Source organism: Centruroides vittatus, unplaced genomic scaffold (assembly GCF_030686945.1).
Source record: "Centruroides vittatus isolate TY-2023 unplaced genomic scaffold, ASM3068694v2 scaffold_712, whole genome shotgun sequence".
In the NCBI taxonomy this organism is placed as follows: Eukaryota; Metazoa; Arthropoda; class Arachnida; order Scorpiones; family Buthidae; genus Centruroides; species Centruroides vittatus.
In genome coordinates, this window is record NW_027122715.1 from 1,676,319 (window position 1) to 1,696,054 (window position 19,736).

At 33.3% G+C, this 19,736-nt stretch overlaps 1 protein-coding gene and 1 non-coding gene across 2 annotated transcripts; both read left to right on the forward strand.

Moving 5' to 3' along the window:
- Positions 1-12,029: 12,029 nt before the first annotated feature.
- On the forward strand, positions 12,030-12,102 carry TRNAK-UUU (transfer RNA lysine (anticodon UUU)). Its single transcript has one exon. It is a non-coding gene; the product is annotated as a tRNA-Lys (tRNA).
- A 5,296-nt stretch (positions 12,103-17,398) lies between these two features.
- Positions 17,399-19,376, forward strand: LOC136989599 (putative nuclease HARBI1). Its single transcript, XM_067287816.1, has 2 exons — positions 17,399-17,857; positions 18,567-19,376. Exons 1-2 carry the CDS (start codon positions 17,417-17,419, stop codon positions 19,374-19,376), a joined length of 1,251 nt encoding a protein of 416 aa, XP_067143917.1. The 5' UTR covers positions 17,399-17,416.
- The last annotated feature ends 360 nt before the right edge of the window (positions 19,377-19,736 follow it).

Here is a 19,736-nt window from a genome sequence, read left to right on the forward strand (position 1 = left end):
ATGCAAAAAGTCCGTTATAAGACTGGTAGGATTCATCGTTCTCAGTAATCTTTCGAAAAACTAAACTAACGTCATAAAATTTGATATAACACACACTTATCGTGGATAAAAGAAAAAAGAATTAACAATCTATGAGACGACATATTGGGAATTTAACATACAAACAAAACTTTAGTACATTTTTTCGCCGCAAGGAATGTTACATTCAATAATTTTCTTATATATAAAATATAGTAATTAAATTTAAAATGCATAATACTTTAATTTCGTGGATTAAAATATTTTAAAAATTTTATACAATATTGTAAAATAATTTTTTTATTCTTGGCATCTGTATTTTCGAGGTGGCAAAATAAATTTTAAAATTCACAAAGGGCGCGTTTGGAAATTGTAACCGGTGTTACCGGTAACACCGGCTACAATTTCCAGTAATGAATTGTTCACATGTTAATAGTTTTTGTCTCCACGTTCTCCTCCTGAAATTGCAATACCTACAAATATAATTTTGATTCTGAATTTTAATTGGTGAATAATAAGTGGATTGACAATAGCGAGGTTGAAGCCGAAATTTTAAACGCGAATACGTGTACAGTACGTCGGACGTTCAGCGCCGCTTTTCTGTAGGCCTAGAATTTTGACAATGGTGTTTGGAAAGTCAATGGAATCATGCTCGACATTCCAAACGCAACTGTCAAACTTCTAGGCTTACAGGAAAGCGGCGCTGAACGTCCGACGTACACGTTTTCGCGTTTAAAACTTCGGACTCAACCTTGCTAATATTTGGTACTATTCCGTTAACTGGGCGTCATTCAATTGGTGATATATCAATCGCGTTTACTTCTTAAAATTGTATGTAATTCACAATAAACAGCTTTTGTAGCGATTTTGGATTCAAAACTAACCTTTCTACTATTATTGTTTAAAATTTATAAAAGTCTATTGTTTTTAAACAACACTAGTTAGAAGCAGTTTATAGCCGCGAATGATTAGCATATTTACACGAAGCATTCTTGTAATCGTGAAAATTATAGATATTTTTGTTAATTTTCTGCATTTCTAAAATTAGATCTATAATTTATTATCGATATTGGAGTTAAATAATGTTTAAAAATTAAAATGAGGTTTTTTAATATTACCTTGTATAGTGCCGGTCCTCATATCTGCGGTATTAATTATCATGTGATTATGTAAATTAGGTTTATCGATAGGCGTTAAGTATCTCCAAGTAGCAGACTGCTTTGATGTGTTGAATGTGTTTAGTTAAACTTGACTTCATCTTTTGTTTCCGACTTAAAATGGATTAAACACTGTGGGATTTACCCAATGATGAGGAAAGTGCAATACGTTTTTTTAAATTCCTATTATTAGTACACACTCTCCCTATATATATACAGTCAAACCTGTTTTTATGCGCTCTTTTTATGTGCGATTTTTATTTGTGCGATTTTTTTAATGAGAATTTTTAATTTGTGCGGTTATAGTTGGCGACTAGTCTCGTGCGATTCGTCATGTCTTACGTTGACTTATTATAGCTAAATAAACTTATTATAGCATAAATGCACTTATTATAGTAATATTATTGCATGAATATGCGAAAAATGAAATAATTTACTTTTTAAGTCAACAAAACACCACCTGGACAAAAATATGTAAAACAGACGATAGACCAGACGATGCAGTCAAGTGCTGACATCTGTTGTCAATAAATTCTATTTCGTACGGTTTTGAGTTATTTTCTATGTGAGACTTTTTTTATGCGGTCCCTGTTGACCGTGACCGCATAAAAAAATATTTTTTAATTGTGTCGCGAAAACTATTATTTACAGCCATTCGTGAAGTTTCGTGAGATTTTTTTAATGCGTTTTTTTTAATGCGGTCCCTATCCCCCGCATAAAAACAGGTTTGACTGTATATATATATATCTTGTTCAAATTTTCAATCGTTAATAAAATACTTTTTATTCATCCACTCAAGTTCAAATACATCTTTTTAAAACTTGTAGCGGATGACACTTGATGTTAATACAGTTTTTTCAAATATTAATTCATTAATTTAATTTAATTATTGGTTAATATTACCTGTGGTATCGAAGATGGCGACGGGGAATTTTTTCCCTAGATACTAGACGGGGACGGGGAAATTTTTTTTCCCTACGTTCGAGATGGCCGCGTTTTCGGTAATCTCGAATCAGATTCTCGAATGATAATCTGGAAGCAGATTAACAATGGATAATCTTGAAGTAGAATACCGAGTGATCTAAACGTTACGGGGCGTACCCGTACTATCTGTCGCATTATGCTAATTAATAAATTTTCCCGTCGCCATCTTCGATACCACGGGTAACATTAACCTAATTATTAATACTTTAAATAGAGTTTTAGCAGTTTTAATGGAAATTGAAATCAACAGGCAGTAGCTCAATCGGTAAAATGCAAGGATTTCAGTATTTTTCACGTGAAGGTGAAGAATGCGAGTTCAATTCTTGCGAAAATCGATAAATTTTTTGAAAATTTTTGCTTTAAGTAGACGTTTTATCCAAATGATTTTTGAGAGTGAGTTAGCAGTTGTGGCTTAGTGGTTAGAATGAAGGATTTTTCTCAAAAAATAAAATTGAAGAAATTTTATGCTTTGGGTTCAATTCCGATTTCTCTTTCTATTTTGCCACTTAATATTGTGATTCTGTCATATGTATATACATATTTATATTAATTGTAATTATTTAATAAAAAGTAACTAAAATAAAATTTTTCTTTGTTGACTTGAGTAGGTATTGACTTTAAAAAAATTTTTTTATATTGTTTTCAAGAAAAACGGCAGAATATGCAGGGAGACCAAGGAGTGTTTTCTAGTAGCTGTGCGTGATCGTTCTGCCAAAACATTGGTGAAGGAAATAGACTAAATGCTTATCTTTGAAAATTTATGATTTCCTAGGTACTTTTTCTTTGTAATTTTATAATGTTAATAATGTCTGTGTAAAAATGCAAAATGAAACACAGTTTTTTTCAAAAAAGGAATAAAAACGATTGGCGCCCAGTAAACCGAAGAGTACCCAATATTTAAGCCAGAACATTGTGCAAATACAGTAGAATCTCTGCTGACGGACATTTTATTATGCCCTATCAAACGCCCATTGAACTCGGTAGTCAAAAGTTGTATTCCACAGCGAAAGTGAATAAACGGTAATTATTTCGACAACTTTGTCTTCAATTTTTAACATATTCTAAGTTTACAAGACAGGCCACGACGTGGTCATCACAGTTTTAAATGATGGTCTGTAGTAAACCTTTGTACGTACCAGTGGCGTAGCGTAGTGGGGGCGGCAGGGGCGGCACTTATAGGGGGCGGCAAAATTTCACAATAAATAATAATATCTTGTAAAAATACCTAAATAAGGGGGCGGCGAAATTTTCCTCCGCCCCGGGCGGTTGACACCCACGCTATAGACGGCCGGATGGCCGAGCGGTCAAGGTGGCAGCCTACCGCTCTGGGGGACCCGGGATCGAATCCGAACGGGTCGAAAATCCCCAGGAATTTTTCGGGGGGTGGTCCGTTCGGATATGTCGGGCCCCGTCCCTCACCACCCGGTCGCCCCATTGTGGGCCTGGCCGAACCCATAATGGGCCTTCTAAAAGAGGCCCTCTTAGTGCCCACAGGGCGGAAAGAGTTAAAAAAAAAAAAAAAAAAAAAAAAAAAAAAAAAGACACCCACGCTACGCCGTTGGTACGTACTTTTATTGAGAAAAGGGAGAAAGAGCGTTTCTCAAAAATTTTCAAGAAAATCGAAGTTAAAAAATTCCGAGCGACTTACGACTGTGCGGTACTTTTGCCGATTCTTTCAGTGAAGACTGATTTGGCAGTATCGTACCTGACTGATAATTGCTAAATTAGGGTTTCTCATTTCCCGGTCTTTTGCTTGTCCTGGGATTTCGGGAAAAAAGTGAACTGTTTCCTAGAGTCCCGGATAGAATTAATTATTTTTAACATATAAAAAATATCTTGAAATCGAATAATATAATTATTTTTCATTTTTAAAAGTAATTTAATACGTTCTGCAACCTCCAAAATCATATTAATAATGCCGTATAAAATATATATTAAAATTACCTTTCGAATTACGTAGAAATTTTCACAAATAGAAAACATTTATTAAAGTTTGTTGGAAACTGCTTACAAAAAAAAAATAAATAAAAATACCTATGAATGGAATTGAAAATTTAAAGCAAAAATGAACTTAGAAGGTAATTTTTGATTTTTATGTTTGATCTAAGTTAAATTTTATAAAATTTTGAAAACCAAAGATGGCCAATACTCCGATCACTCAATCTGGTTATTATTTTAGTAAAGTCCTGCTACCGAGAATTCCCATTCCGATTCAATTGATGTGAGTGGAATCGTGTTTAACGCCCAAGTATCCCAAGTAACACCCCTATTTGCGTTTTTCATGAACTATAGAAGGTATGAATACTATTTATCTGGTTCGCTTGTAACTAATCAACGTAAAATTAATCATTTATTACTGTCCGATATAATAATATATGCTGCTTGTAGCTGTTTATCGAGAAATTTTATAGAAGTAAAACAACTATTGCTAGCGGGATATGTCATTTTATATGGTATCAAATGAGCGACATCGTTCTATACTCATTTGTGCTCTTTGTGTTCAAATATCAGCTTTGATATCTGTCCTGCACAAAATTACTGGTATTTTAAACTTTAATTGGCATAAATTTGAGTTTTTGTAATTCTGAGTAATATTTCGAATACAGTTCATTTATTTCCAGGCAATTTTATTTTTATAAGTATAAAATTAAGCCGTAAAACTGAATTAACTCTATGGGAAATTCCCGTAAACTTTGACCTATCGATTCGAAAGTTTCGCCAGTACCTCACTGATAACGAGAAAGGCTTTTACGCTTAAAATTTGAGCTTTCTGGACCCAGTAGTTTTTTTTTTCTCTGCGAACGTCTGCATTACCGGATGAAGAAACGTGAGAGGAAAATACAGCTTTTTTTGGAGACTTTTGCACTTTTCAATTGCTTGCATTTCGGCAACCGCTTTATACAAAATCTTGAAATTTTGTATACAACCTAAGAACAATTTTACTTCGAACGAGACGAGATATTCGAAATTACTATAGGTGTTTGGGGGCTGAGAAATCGACACTCGAAAATCGGCAACTCTGATTCCTGTATATGTGGTCAGTGACGTTTTTACTTGCCGGACAGTCACTACCGCAACTCCTGATATAAGACACTAAATTATTGGATCAAATTTCATCTGCTATTATTAAATACAGATCGTCCCCAATATATATCATACGTAAGTTCCTAAAACGCGTCGTGAACAAAATGGTGTACATCGAATATCGATTTCTCGCCGAAATAATATGTGAGAGATACGGTACATTCCAGACTAACCAAAAACAATTTATGTGGAAGTGTCTAGTGTACTGTACAATAACAAACTCTTTATATGGAAGTGTCGCTAATTGTTATACTTTCAACAGCTGGTGACGACCGGATGTTTGAGCGGTTAAGTCTTCAGTTTACTGCTCTGAGATCGAATTTGAGTTGCTGAAGAACCCAGGGCGATCTGTACCTGTTGTGTCAAGTCCCGTCTTATATATTCCGGCAGCCCACATTGTGGATCTTCAGAAACCAAGGATGGGTAAGATTAAAACAGCTCTCCCTTAGTGCCCTCGATAAACAAAACAAAAGAAAAAAAATCACCAGCTGCCATATTGCAAGTATGATGAAATATACGATGAACACGAAGATCTTTACCCATACTAAATTTCCAGAGATTTAACAGAAAATTCATCACAAAACAATTATTGATGCGAATGTCTGAAATTCCATTTAACCGATGCAAGATGTGATTACCAGAGCCCCTTCGGCCGCCAATTTAAAGTTTTTTAATCTTGAAAATTGGCGTTTCCACTTCCCGGGACGAGGATCCTTGGGTTGATTTGCGGAAAGCGAGTGTTCGGGTCGTTTCATTATGTCGAATTACAGAGAACGAGGCGCTTGACGTGTAAGTGCGTAAGTACGAGAATTCGAGTAAAGGTTAAACGATGTATATCTTCGTGTACAGTGATGTGTCCGTGTGTGTGATCCAAGAACATCTTTCAGCGTGTCTAAAAACAGTAAATTACGATAGGAGAATAAGATGTGTAAAAAAATATAACGAAAGAGATTTTACTATAGGATATTTCGGGAAATATTCACTTGTATGATACTTTGTCCTCTTTGTGGTAAAGTTCTCCTCCTAAATGTTTATACAAAACACAAAGACAGAAAGTGAGAAGTTCATTTATTATCGAAAGTCAATATTATTGCCTTTATCAAACAGTCTTTCTTCCTGAACAGTGTTATGAGACGAGCGAAGGACCTTACCTAATCTAACCTAATCTAATCGAAAACTCAATCCTCATAACATCTGTTTAGGAAGAAAGGTCGGCCGAATGTCGCGTCCGGTGAGTAAACGTGTCACGTCCGGGTGGTCACAATCGGGAGTCAAATCCGTTGTCGTCGATCGAGTGTCACGTTCGAGAGACAAATCTGTGGTCGCATTCGGATAAGAGAAGGTCACGTCCGGGAAAAAGTGTTGAGTCCGGGTGAAAAGTGTCTAATCTGGTAAAAATGTCGCATCCGGGTGCAGAAAGACGAGTTGGGGAAAATCGAAGAGGATCACCGCCTAGGTCAAGGGAACCGCAGCAACAAAACCACAGACACCACGGTCCCTCGACTTCCGCGGCTGTCTCCTCCGATTCCTCCCCGTTCCGACTTCCCAAAGGCAGTGGCGTCCCCGTGGCGGACGAAGAGCAGAACTCGAGAAAACAGGAAGTGACAATTCGGACGAGCTATCACTTCTATATCCTCCACAACAAGGTCTTTGGCCGGATGATCCCCGAAGACCTTGACCAAGTGCAATGCACCCAGAATGGACTAGCGTGGCAGTCTCTGAATTCCGGGAGAATGCGACACCACACGCACTTGGGGAAGGTCGTCACCCGTTGCCTCTTGCTCGACGGTCTTTTTCGACACCGAACTAATCGATTGGAAAGAGACACGGTCGAGCCCCCCTCCGGTTCTCAAACATCGGGCGCAGTAAGAGTCCGAAAGACTTTGACGGCCGGGATGGCCGACCGATTACTTACGACAATACTACAGAATGAAGCGGCCTCCACGTGAACATTGTTTTTGTAGTAGGTACATTTATTACTTTTTTAATATGAAAATCGTTTTCAGTAATTTGTATTCCGTAAGTTGGAGCAACTGGCCTAAAACTCTGTCATTTTTTATATTTTGAGCAAAGTTTGAAAAAACTATTTGATTAATATTGCGGCAATTTTTTTTTTCCTATTCAGCACGAAATATGAGTTATTTACATTAGCGAGGTTGAGGCCGAAGTTTTAAACGCGAAAACGTGTACGTCGGACGTTCAGCGCAGCTTTCCTGTAAGCCTAGAAGTTTGACAATGGCGTTTGGAAAGTCAGTGGAATCATGCTGGACATTCCAAACGCCATTGTCAAACTTCTAGGCTTACAGGAAAGCTGCGCTGAACGTCCGACGTACACGTTTTCGCGTTTAAAACTTCGGCCTCAACCTCACTATTAAGTAAGTTTTTTGAGCTTTTAAAGATCTTAAAAAATTGAAATTATTGAAAGTATAAGACAAAGTGACCATACCATGGGAAAACGATGCTATATTTCATTGATTTCAGTGTAATTCATTCTTTAGCTGATGTTGATCCAAGGATAATTGTTTGGAATTAATAACGTACTAAATCTATCATAATTTTGGAGTGTTGGAAATCAGAATGGTTCAAAAACAATAATTTAGACAAAAAATTTCTTAACTTTAAAAACTATTATAATAAATTGTTAATATTACTTTCGAAAATTCAGAAACAAGGAAACTGGACTACATTTGCTGAAATAGTCCAGAAGAAATTTGAGTCCAGTGTTCATCACAAAGTTAGTGGGCCCACAGTGTTATTGTATCCATAGCTTACTGTTCTTTACATGATCAAATTACTTATTACTATAATATTATACTGTACGTATTATAGCGATGCTTTTGCGAATAAAAAAATCACAGAAAACCCAATGGGATCCGTTTCTGAAACGTTGCACAGAAGCCCACTCATGTAGTTATATCAATGGCATCCGCAACCCTCACCCATACACCCCAACATCTTCATCCTATTTGCTGTCCTGATCCGGGATCATCCCAATCCCGGTCACTGCATTTCTTACTGGGCCTAATACTGACGTAATACGATATGTTCTGGTTATTCTCAAATACAAGTGTGTACAGTAAAATAGTATTACGGCAATTTTTGCGTGTATTTTTCGAATAAAGACACAAAGAAGCTGCTGTTAACTTAAAAGGAATAAAATAACTAATTATTAATATGTAAACGCGACCATAGACTATATAATCTAGCTTTAAATACACAGGTAGCTAGTACTGTACAGTACATCCCGTTTACTATTTCTCCCAACGCTTGTGTGCAATGGTTGCGTATAGCTTAATATTAATAACTTTAAAAATATTGTAATGCTTATATTTAATTAGAAATAACAAAGTAGTTTTAATTCGTCTAATGTTGAATATGACGATTCATACGCACAGCAAGAAGAAACTATTATTAAATTTATTACGCGTGTAATTGTCTGCAGCTTACAAAAGGAACAGAAAATGGCGATCTAATATTACGTGACTGGTCGTAGATCAACAAGAGTTAAAGGTTATCGGAAAACGCTACATTTTTTTTTTTTTTTTTTGCTATTAGTAATATCTAGGACTTCATAAAAATCTAGAAATATTATAATCACAACATTTACATCACACTACAGAAAACTATAATATTAAATATGTCATATAGCTAAGTACTGTACTTTTTAAATATAGATACATATACAAACAGTATAAAAAAATGTGATAAAGCAGTTGTTAGGCTTGATCTGACAGCACTTAGCAGTAATGTTAACAGATGTCATATTGTCATATTTATTGATACACCAACGTAATAATAAAATCAATTCTGAATTCTGACACTTTTTAACTGTATTAAAATAAATAATATGACGATATAAGTTAAACATTTAAAAAATTCGCAGGTAAAGAAATTATTCAAATTTATATAATACGTTACATAAAGTAAATGAATTTAAAACTCAAAAATTACAATATGTTTGGTTCATATATATGACTAATATATAATTTTTATTTTAAAATATATTTTTAAAATATTAATAATAAAGTTTTAAACAGAATAGCCATTCTATTTAAAAGGAATCTTTTGTTATATAAAAGTTATTTTTGTTAAACTAAGTAACTTACTTTAAATCAGTTGTTTATATAACAATGCCAGGCATTTTTATAGCTCAGAATAAAGTATCAGGAAACAATATTTCAATGCTTCGAGTAAGATTAAACCAAAGCAAAAAGCTTTTATGATGAACAGTGCTGAAATAATAGATAATTGATAATGTATGAAACTAACAACAAAATAAGCCTACATAATTAAAATATCAATATTTCGTATTTATAAATATAATTTTATTTGAAAGTAGTGATATAAATTTTATACAGTATAATGTTTATTGAACATATTTAATTTATATCTTTAATATTAAATATATTTTCCTCTTGAGAAAAGTGAAAAGTCAATAACACTTATCACTTTTCTTAAGTCAAAACTAGAGTTTAAAAATTAAATCGAGACAGTGTGACAATTTTCACATTCAATTAGACATTTACTATACTGTACATACATAAATAAATAATCTAAATACACGATTTAAATTAATATCCAAACACATTATAAAGATATTTTCCTTTATTCATTACTGATTATAAGTCAGTGAAAATTGTCGTAATGAGTTATATGTAATATATTGTGATTTTATTTCTTCTGTCTAATATCTTTTCTTAACAAACTGCGATTAAATGTTTACCTATAAGAGATTACAGCATGTAGTTTATGTGTCTTAGCCTTACTTTCTATTTGTGCTTGGAATTTTATTTGTTATATTTATTTTAAAAAACTTCAGAACAGACGTGATCAATTATACGTTCGGCGCCATTATTTTTTGTTTTTTTTAAATTGTACCATCCTTTTGAGAAATGAAATAAATAAACGTTATTAAAGATACCAAACTGATCTATCTATCGACCGTGTCTTTGTTTTAAGACAGTGCACGTTTTCTCCTTATAAAGTACAGTACATGTACATAATACAGATATTATAATCTATATAATTTCATTCTTAAGAACGATTTAAATCTCTCTTGTAAGTTCTCGCTATTTTTAATGTAAGTCATAAAGAACAGCATTTCCCAGAGTTATCATATCAGATAACTCTGGGAAACATTACCTAATATTTCTATTCAATCTGCATTATTCTCATATTTTAATATGGCCGTTTCTCTTATTACCATATTTATGGTTTGAATATTAATCATTTTAACTGGAAGCGGTTCGCATTGTACAATTATACTTTGGGAAAAGTTAGTCTTAATCTGTTTTAAAGTCAATATTACTAATTATGCATGGCATAAGTTTGCTATAAAGGTAGCTGCCAACCGCGTAAGAGGCATCTGACGGTGACACCATTTTAGAATTACCTTAATTCCTTTCGGCTATTTGGTATTACCGTCTTCTTAGCTACTGAAATATTGATGAATATCTACGTCCTTTTGGAAATATCTTCGTTAATTACATCGAAAATTAGTGGCGAGCGAAACGTAATTCAGTTAAGGAGACTTGTCTAAACGATCTGCTGTATATAAACCCATCGACCTTATCAGATAAGAAAATCTAAGTAACGATCATGACAGAGATAAATCGGTCATTACTCTTGCTAGAAAGATGGACGTCGATGTTGCCCAACCAATTTAAAGTCGTCAACGAAACACTTTACAAGGATATATTGGACAGGTTTGTTGAACCAAAGTCAACATTGACTTTTAGGGGCAAAACAGAGGGGGTTTTCTCTCATCTAGACTTCTAATCCGATTAGATATCCATAGATGGTAAAGGGGGAGACTTCATTAAGCAATTAAAGCCGAGTGGAAAATGTTCTAACGATGATTCATTGGACTACAATGTGTTTTCTTAATGATTTTGCTAACAACCACATCGTACAATTTACCGACTAATGTATAGAAAAAGCCATTCAGATAAGAGGTTTTTGAATAATGGCAAATGTTTCCTCCCAACCATTTTATCGGAGAAAAATCTGTTTTTCTACGTTTTGGAAACTCGAGATTAATGATTGATCATATAAGCTTATGTATCGTAGCATGAAATACTTTCATTCTGATTACTCGTATTTTACTTTTTTTTTTATTATTACTTACACTTTTTCTTCTCTCTCTCTTCCTTTTTCTTCTTTCTTCTACACGTTTCCAATGATCTCGATCGATTTTAATCATTAAAATAACCGTTAAAAACTCTTAAAACCCACTCGAAACCTCCCATACACAACTCTGATGTAGCCTAAACAGAAAAATCACCATTGTAACATTTTACGGAAAAGAGTTATTTCGTGAAGAATAACGTAACGTAATATCCCTTTTCGGCATTTTTAATAGACATAAATGCGAATTTAAAAGTGAAATACCAACGTTTAAATATATACAAAGTTATTTCAAACGTTTAAATATTTTGGAAAGGTTTTCTTAACAACAAATTACAGACATTTATAGCAACATTGGAGAATCCATGCAAATGCTTGGAATTTCTGGAAAATCTTTAAATTAAAGCAAATTTTAATGAAAATTCACTCGAAGGGACATGATATTTTAATAAAACTCTCTCATTTCTGACTTATATAAAAATCGATTCGTTCCTAATATATTGCATATGTATTATTGTTTTTGGTACGAATATAAATCACAAAATATGTTCTAAGCGCTCGTTTGATAAATGTAATTTCTATAAAAATTAACTATAAATAGCACGTGTTCAGAAACTACTCATTATTATTAATAGGTTTATAAGAAGGAGTTGTTTCCGTGCCCGGATAGCTCAGTCGGTAGAGCGTTAGGCTTTTAACCTAACGGTCCAGGGTTCGAGTCCCTGTTCGGGCGTTTAATTTTTTTTTCTTTCCCTCGATTTTTTTTTTTACTTTCTAAATTCTTTCATTAATATATTAATTTAATTTTTCTACTCGATTTTAATTAATTACGTTAACGTTTTAAAATTAAATATATTTATATATGTATATGTAAATACAATTAAACATTAAGTTTTTTTTAATCTATTATTTACTATAATTTTTTTTTTTATTTTTTTAATTCAACAGTTAAATTAATACATTATTTTAAAATTATATTAACTTTATTCTTTGTTAGATGGCGCCACGTGCTATTAAATTGATAAAGTTAATTCTGTATTCACCTATGAATATAAACTAATATAGAACTTTTTTAAAATGGTTAATATATATATGTAAATAATTTATATACAGGATTGAGTAAATTGCGTTTAATAATATATTGGATGAAGACGATTTTTAAACGTTTCTAATCGTATTTATTGTAAAAGTTTTAGTGGAGAATGGCAAATTGTACGGTTGATTGATTAATACTGTGTATCAAGTATGCAGACTATTCAACCCTTACTTCCGATCTGACTGTTACCTTATTCCTTTCACATTGCCAAACTAAGTGGTTTAGTTCACTCCGACCATTACCTCTTCATCAGTAATGGATGAAAGATAGAACATGTACAGAAGTAGGAACTCGTGTTACCGCTTTGCTTCTTCTTCCTAACACCTATAGAATATTGCAACTTAGCAGAATTTCTTTTATATTTAAATAACATATATAAATACTTCATTTCTTAAATTGATCGGAATGGGTTTTTAGTCATAATACACAGAAATGTGGTAGAGATCGAATGAAATCAATCCATGACCCTATCGAATTTTGATTAAGATATTTAGTTGGTAAACTAACGGTGCAAACCTTTTACTTGAATGTGCGTCACGTGCTTAATTACTAATTTACTGATTACAACATAATTACAGAGTCGTTTTCAGTTCGTGTGATGACTTTGCAAAGGCCGGTTGAAAGATCCGAAATCCCTTTTGTAGTTACCCTCAACAGTTCTGAAAATCGCTGACGATAATTACTAGTTAATGTGACTAGTTTCTATTATCTCTCTATGGTCAACCCAATTGGATCTGGTCGAACCGATCGAAATATTAACTTTGTTAATTTGTTGGATTACTTGCATATCCGATTTACTCTATCTTTTATCCGATCCTTTTTCGAGACTTCGGGATGGAAAATCAATTTGCAAATTTTATAAGAAATGTTATTTAGGAAGGATTTGTTTTGTTTTTTAATATATCCATCACGGAAAGAACGATATTAAATATCCTCAACGGGATAAAAAATCATTTGAAGAAATATACACAGAAGAATATCGAAAAACAATTATTCCTATAGAAGCAAATCCATTCTTGTCAGAGGAACAGCTGCAGACAGAAGACCTATCAAACAACTTGCAACACAGAAAATCATTCTCTTATCCACCGCGGGATGTCATCCTAACTATTTGACGGATATCAGAGAGACACGCACATAACATCGATCCGAGACGGCCATTTTGTTTCCCATCACGTCACAAACCCACGAAAACATTTTTCCATATTAATAAATTACGGCTTTTAAAATGAGAGCAACGTCATTACCATTATTATTTTAATTACTATCAACTTTTGTCAGCCTTGAGCTTTCATCGAGGGTAGATAATGTTCTGTATAGACGTAAAGCAAAAGTTTTCTGGAGAAATTTTAAACGGCCTGAGGTAGTCGACTGTGTAAAATAGGCGTTAAATAAGATACACCTTCTAACAATGTCGATGGAAATTGAGGATCGAGACAATCGCTATTCCTAATGACGTCATTAGCATCTTATTGACGTCATGGTGGAGGATACTCGGTTCAGGTACGCAATCAACTTCGTGGATAAATTTTCTTTGTCTGTTTTTAATAGAGTTGTTTAATTGCCCGAAATCTTCTCTTTGCAGATGCTTCGACGTTTGAAGATCCTTAAATATCCTCTTTGAATAGATAGAATTGTCTTCTCTTACAATCCATTAACATTTTAAACAGGGAAGAGCTGTAATCTACCTCATATTCTGCTTAGAAAATAAGTCAAAAAGGTTAGTTTAAACTGTAAAGTTTTATTAAATTAAATGTTTAGTAGATTAAATCTAAGTAACTCTTGTAAAATATTTTAAATAAAATTACTGAATCATCTTCGTTTCGTAACTTTTCTAACTAGGCATTTACTATTGCATAACGTCATCCTAATAATAAACTACATATCTTTCTTCCTAATTAATAAAGCTTATGATTGATCTTAATAAACGTAACGAATCTCGTGTGTAAGAAAAAAAAATAAAAATATGTACTGTACACGGCTTACATACAACGCGCGCCATTAAATAATTAATTAATTATCATATCTCATAAAGAAATTTGTCTCTATTATGTAACTGTTTTTGGATTCTATTTATCTTCACAATAATTAAATATATAATGCGATTTCGACGGATTATATTCTTTAAAATCTTTCTAATTTTTATAATTGAAAATAGCGGGTTTAAATTGGTCATTTGGTCCAAGTCATGGACGAAATTTTTCTTTCGTCCATGAACCGTTTAAGCTACATTTTTTTTTTTTTTTCTTTCTTCCTCGAAGCCTTACGTTAATCCGATTTTTGAAATCTTTCTAGACCGATAAGCATAGGTTAATGATTTCAGACACTTCAACGAAATCGAATCCATCTTCGCGTCTTACAAATTCCTCACGCTTATCTCTTTTGCTATTTCTTTTGTTCGATGGAAAATGGAAAAAGAAGTGGAAATCCCAAAAGACAAAGAAAAAAAATTTTGAAACGTTTCTTTCTTAACCGCTAAGAATCAATAAAGACCAAATGACAAGAAGGTGAGGTTAAAAACATTTTATTAACGGATGGCTTTACTTTTCTTCCAAAGCGTCAGCTGTCTTGCTGTCTGCATTTATTGCGATCAGTGTAGCAGATGTTGCCTTTATAGCCTATCTTGAGGTAAAACATAAAAAATTAAAAAAAAAAGAAAAAAAAAGTTGGATCACTTAAAATCTTTCCGAGTTTCTAACATTTTAATTCGGTGTTATTAATTCGATTTTTAAATAAACCATTTTGTTTTATATAGCCCCATTAATAATCTTGTTTTACCAACTTTAATAATTAAATTTGTTTACACTAGTTACTATTTTTAATTGTAATTTAAGTACTTTATGAGCTCAGATTGATATATTTAAAAAAAAAAACACCTTTTTCAACAGACTATCTATTCATATCAGACACGTCTCATTAACAGTAACCATTCATTGATAACTTTATGATTTATCAAGACAGGAGGAATATAAAAAAAGAAACCCCTTCTAATGTTTCTTAAAACTTCGCTTTTGTTTGGTATAAATAAGCCATAAAAGAGCCGCGTATTTTGGTATGCCATTTGCTTTAAATTTCTATTCTGACCCCGAAATACCAGTATAATCTTTTTTTATATACAGCAGACACTTTATTTATAAGATGTGGATCTGAATATTTATGTTCTAAATATTTTAGATATAACTTCATATTTATATTTAAAAAAAAAAAGTGATGACTAAACTAGTTTGAGATCTTTTCTGAAGTCGAATTCTTAAAATGGTTCTAAGCTATTATAGATCTATCTTGTATTAGAGATCAATGAGGTTTATGTTCAGGACAAGACGTATCGATTGCAATTTTAAAGCCAATATTTTTCAACAGCAGTAAGCTATAAAGTCAACGATTTGTATTCCCAGGTTCGGTTTGAGTTTGAAATTAAAGAAACCGATTGGGAATAGAAAGATTGAAGTTTTGAGTGATGTGTAAACCAATGAAACTAATCGAAATTTACTGAGAAGATTAATCTTGTTCAACTTGTTTTTTAATCTAAAAAGCAATGAGAAAAACATTATAAACAAAGTAAGAAATTATAGAATGATTAATTATATTTATACATTTAATCTCAGAGTGTAATTTTTCAAGATGTTCGTCTTGTTTATTGAGGTCAATAGAGTAGTACAGAAATTCTTTAATATAGCAATATGTTTCGAAGAATGGTCTCAATTGAAGAGCATAAAAATAAAAAGTAATCTAATTGGTCTATTTCAATTTAAAAATTTTTACAAAATTTGCCGAAAATACAAATTATGTCAAGCATAAAGATCATTAGTTCCATATACGAAAAGTAAGATTCAAGCGAAGAATCAATAAACGATTATCAAACTTTTCGGATCAAAAGAGCCAAGACAAATCGAACATAGAAGATTTGTCCCCAATCTTCTCGCCTCTAACGACAGATTATTGGTGGGGGAAGTGTAATTTCTTCCCCAAATAGGGTCTAGGAGTAATGACACCGTGGAGGGATGAAATGAGCAGTAAGCAGCTCGCGGGAACAGGTCATCAAAACCCAACCTATAGCCTTAGAAGAGTGTTAAGAGGGGAACCCCTGGCGGCACCCACTAGTACATCACCTAGAATCAGAATTAATAGCCCTGTCGGTGATAAGGGAAATAGGTTGAGATTATGATGTACCCCCGGCTGATAGTGGCAAAGGTACAGTTTGTCGTCTTTACTACATTCTAATCCCTTTGGGCTATATTGGAAAAGGAAGAACATCGATAAGGTGGGGAAATGATCTAATAGCGCAATGTTTGGATCGCATCAGGTAATTCTCGGAATGGCACAAGTCGTTTACTGCAAGTCGAGACCCACAACAACTTTTCAAACTACTCCAGACTAACACCAGAGAATCATTTGAATGAGAGTAAGAGAGCACTCAAGAGATAGCGGTAAGGAAAATCAATTCGCGACGTTTTATTAAAAAAAAAAATCAACAAAGCTACTAGATTAAATTTAAAATTATGTTATATTCTAGATAGAAATTTTGAAGAAATTCTCAAATTCAACTGAATTACCTAAAGCATCGTTTCTGAACTGTAGAGAGCCTCGGGTCTAGAATAGAGATAGTAAAGGCCGCCACACACGTTCAGGAAATCCTTTGAGGAATAACTGTGCAGGCCTGGCCTTGAGGAAATTCAGAATTTCCTGTCACCCACATACGAGGAGGATAATCTCTCAGTTAAATTGTTTTATTGCCCTGTAAACAAAAGCTTTCTCCCCGATTTTAAAAGTCGGTGTTGTCATTTTATTGCATTTAGAAGTGTTCGATTCGTGGAAACAGTGCACGTGTTCAAATCAAACTGCCACTTTGTATTCTTTCAATTTGTCGTTCGACATCCGTTTGGTTTCTCCTGTATAAATCTTTTTTACATTATCGCAAGTACAATTTAATCTCTCAGTTCGTCAGTCGGCCATGGCATCTGATGACGACGTACTGGCTATTCTTGGGTGCTTATTGGCAACGAATTCTATTAAAACTCGCAAGAAAAAACATGTGCGTAGGAGTCTATGGTGTAAAGAGTGGCTTAAAAAAAGAGGATCGTATTCTCATGTGAACCTGATCTCAGAATTGAAGTTAGTACCTAAAGATTGGCACAACTATTTAAGAATGGACGAAGAAACGTATTTAAATCTATTATCATTGGTTACACCAATTATAAAAAAACAAGATACTGTAATGCGAGCAGCAATTTCACCACACGAGAGGCTCACGGCGACCTTAAGATATTTGGCAACTGGCAGAAGTTTTGAAGATCTCAAATTTTCAACAGTAATATCACCTCAAGCTCTTGGCTACATCATACCTGAAACATGTGAAGCTATTTACAAAGTCCTTCATAAAGATTATTTAAAGGTAAGAACAAACTTTTCTTTTTAATAGATATTTATTATCATAACGTACAAAAATGCCAAATTACACATTAACATATACAAATTACATATATTAATTATTAATTAAGGTTATCATGATGAATTTGGACGGAAGTGCTGGAAGGGGGACGACTAGTAATACCGAAACCGGTAGAAATTGGTGGATGATAACGAAAAAATTGATGTGGCAAGTGTTGCTGTTCATACACCAATTTATGCGATAAACTTAAAGTTCCCAACTCCGCTTGAAATAAAGTTTCGTTTATTAACTTTTCGGCAATCAGCATTTGTTGCTTTGGGAGTTCACGCAATTTGATTGCAACATTCTTGCCGAAAATATCGAAACGATCATCTTGAACGTGTGGTTTGTTAAAATGATCTTTCACGGTTAATAAAACTTCGTTCGTCAACGATTCTTGGTCTACTCGACTTCGTTTAGGGGGACGGCTGCGTCGCGTCTGTACTGGTGTACTATCCGAAAGTTCTATTAAATCCTGTGTTGCGATTATTGATGGAGTAATAATATCGTCGCTGCTATGATTCTCCTCCGTTGTATTATCCATAGCGTTATCCTAAAATAACAATTTTATTAATGTAGTAAAGGAAATTGATTATCTTTTAACACGGTTCGTCACACAAAATTAAAAACAGTCAGATATTTATTTATTTATTTATATTTTTTTGCTTTTTAGTTTCCACGAACAGAAAGAGAATGGATGGATATAGCGAAACTTTTTGAAGAAAAATGGAATTTCCCGCATTGCCTTGGAGCAATGGATGGAAAGCATATCAACATTATTCCTCCAAGTGGAAGTGGATCAGAATTTTATAATTACAAAGGAAGACACAGCATGGTTTTATTGGCTATTGTGGATGCGAAATATCAATTCATCATGTGTGATTTTGGTACCAATGGTAGAGTTTCAGACGGAGGTGTTCTAAAAAACACCAAGCTTTTTGAAAAACTTGAAAACAATAAGTTAAATATTCCTGTTGAAAGTAAAGTCAGAAACAGTAGTAGAAGTATGCCCTACGTATTTGTAGTTGACGATGCCTTTCCTTTGAGGGTAGATATGATGAAACCGTTTAGACAAGGAGATCTAATTTCCAAAGATAGAAAAATATATAATTATCGCGTATCACGAGCAAGACGCATTGTCGAGAATGCGTTTGGTATCTTGGCATCGAGGTTTCGAATATTTCATACGGCAATTAATTTACAACCTCGTAAAATCGAATCAATTGTGATGGCTACTTGTGTTTTGCACAACTTTTTAATGAAATCGGTGCCAAGTTTTTATTCTCCTCCAGAATGTTTTGATCACGAAAATACTGATGTCGGAACTACTATTTTAGGTTATAACACAGACGACTCAAAAATGACGCAACTGGCTCGAAAAAATCCAGGAAACACAAGTTTTTTAGCAAAAAAAGTGAGAGAAGACTTTATGGATTACTTTGTAAATGAAGGCCAAATTCCGTGGCAATTGAACTTCATTTAAACATTATCAACGTTGTAATTGTAACCAAATATTGTATTGCCATTAAAATAATAAAAATTTTGTACTTTTAACTCAGCATATATACTTAAATGAACAATGACATATTAATTTATTTAACAATATTTATATTTCAATTTTTTTCTTATGACACAAAAGACACAAATATAAGTATTATATTAAAAAAACAAATTTTACAATACCCCAATGTCGATATCATCGTCACTATCTATGTTGGAGCGACTGCTTCGAGGCGTATCTTGGTCATCTAAAAACCTAATTTAAAATACAAACAACTAAATAAATTGCTTAATTTTTCGTCGTATTTTATTGTTAAAAATTTAAGCTTACCTTAATAATTCG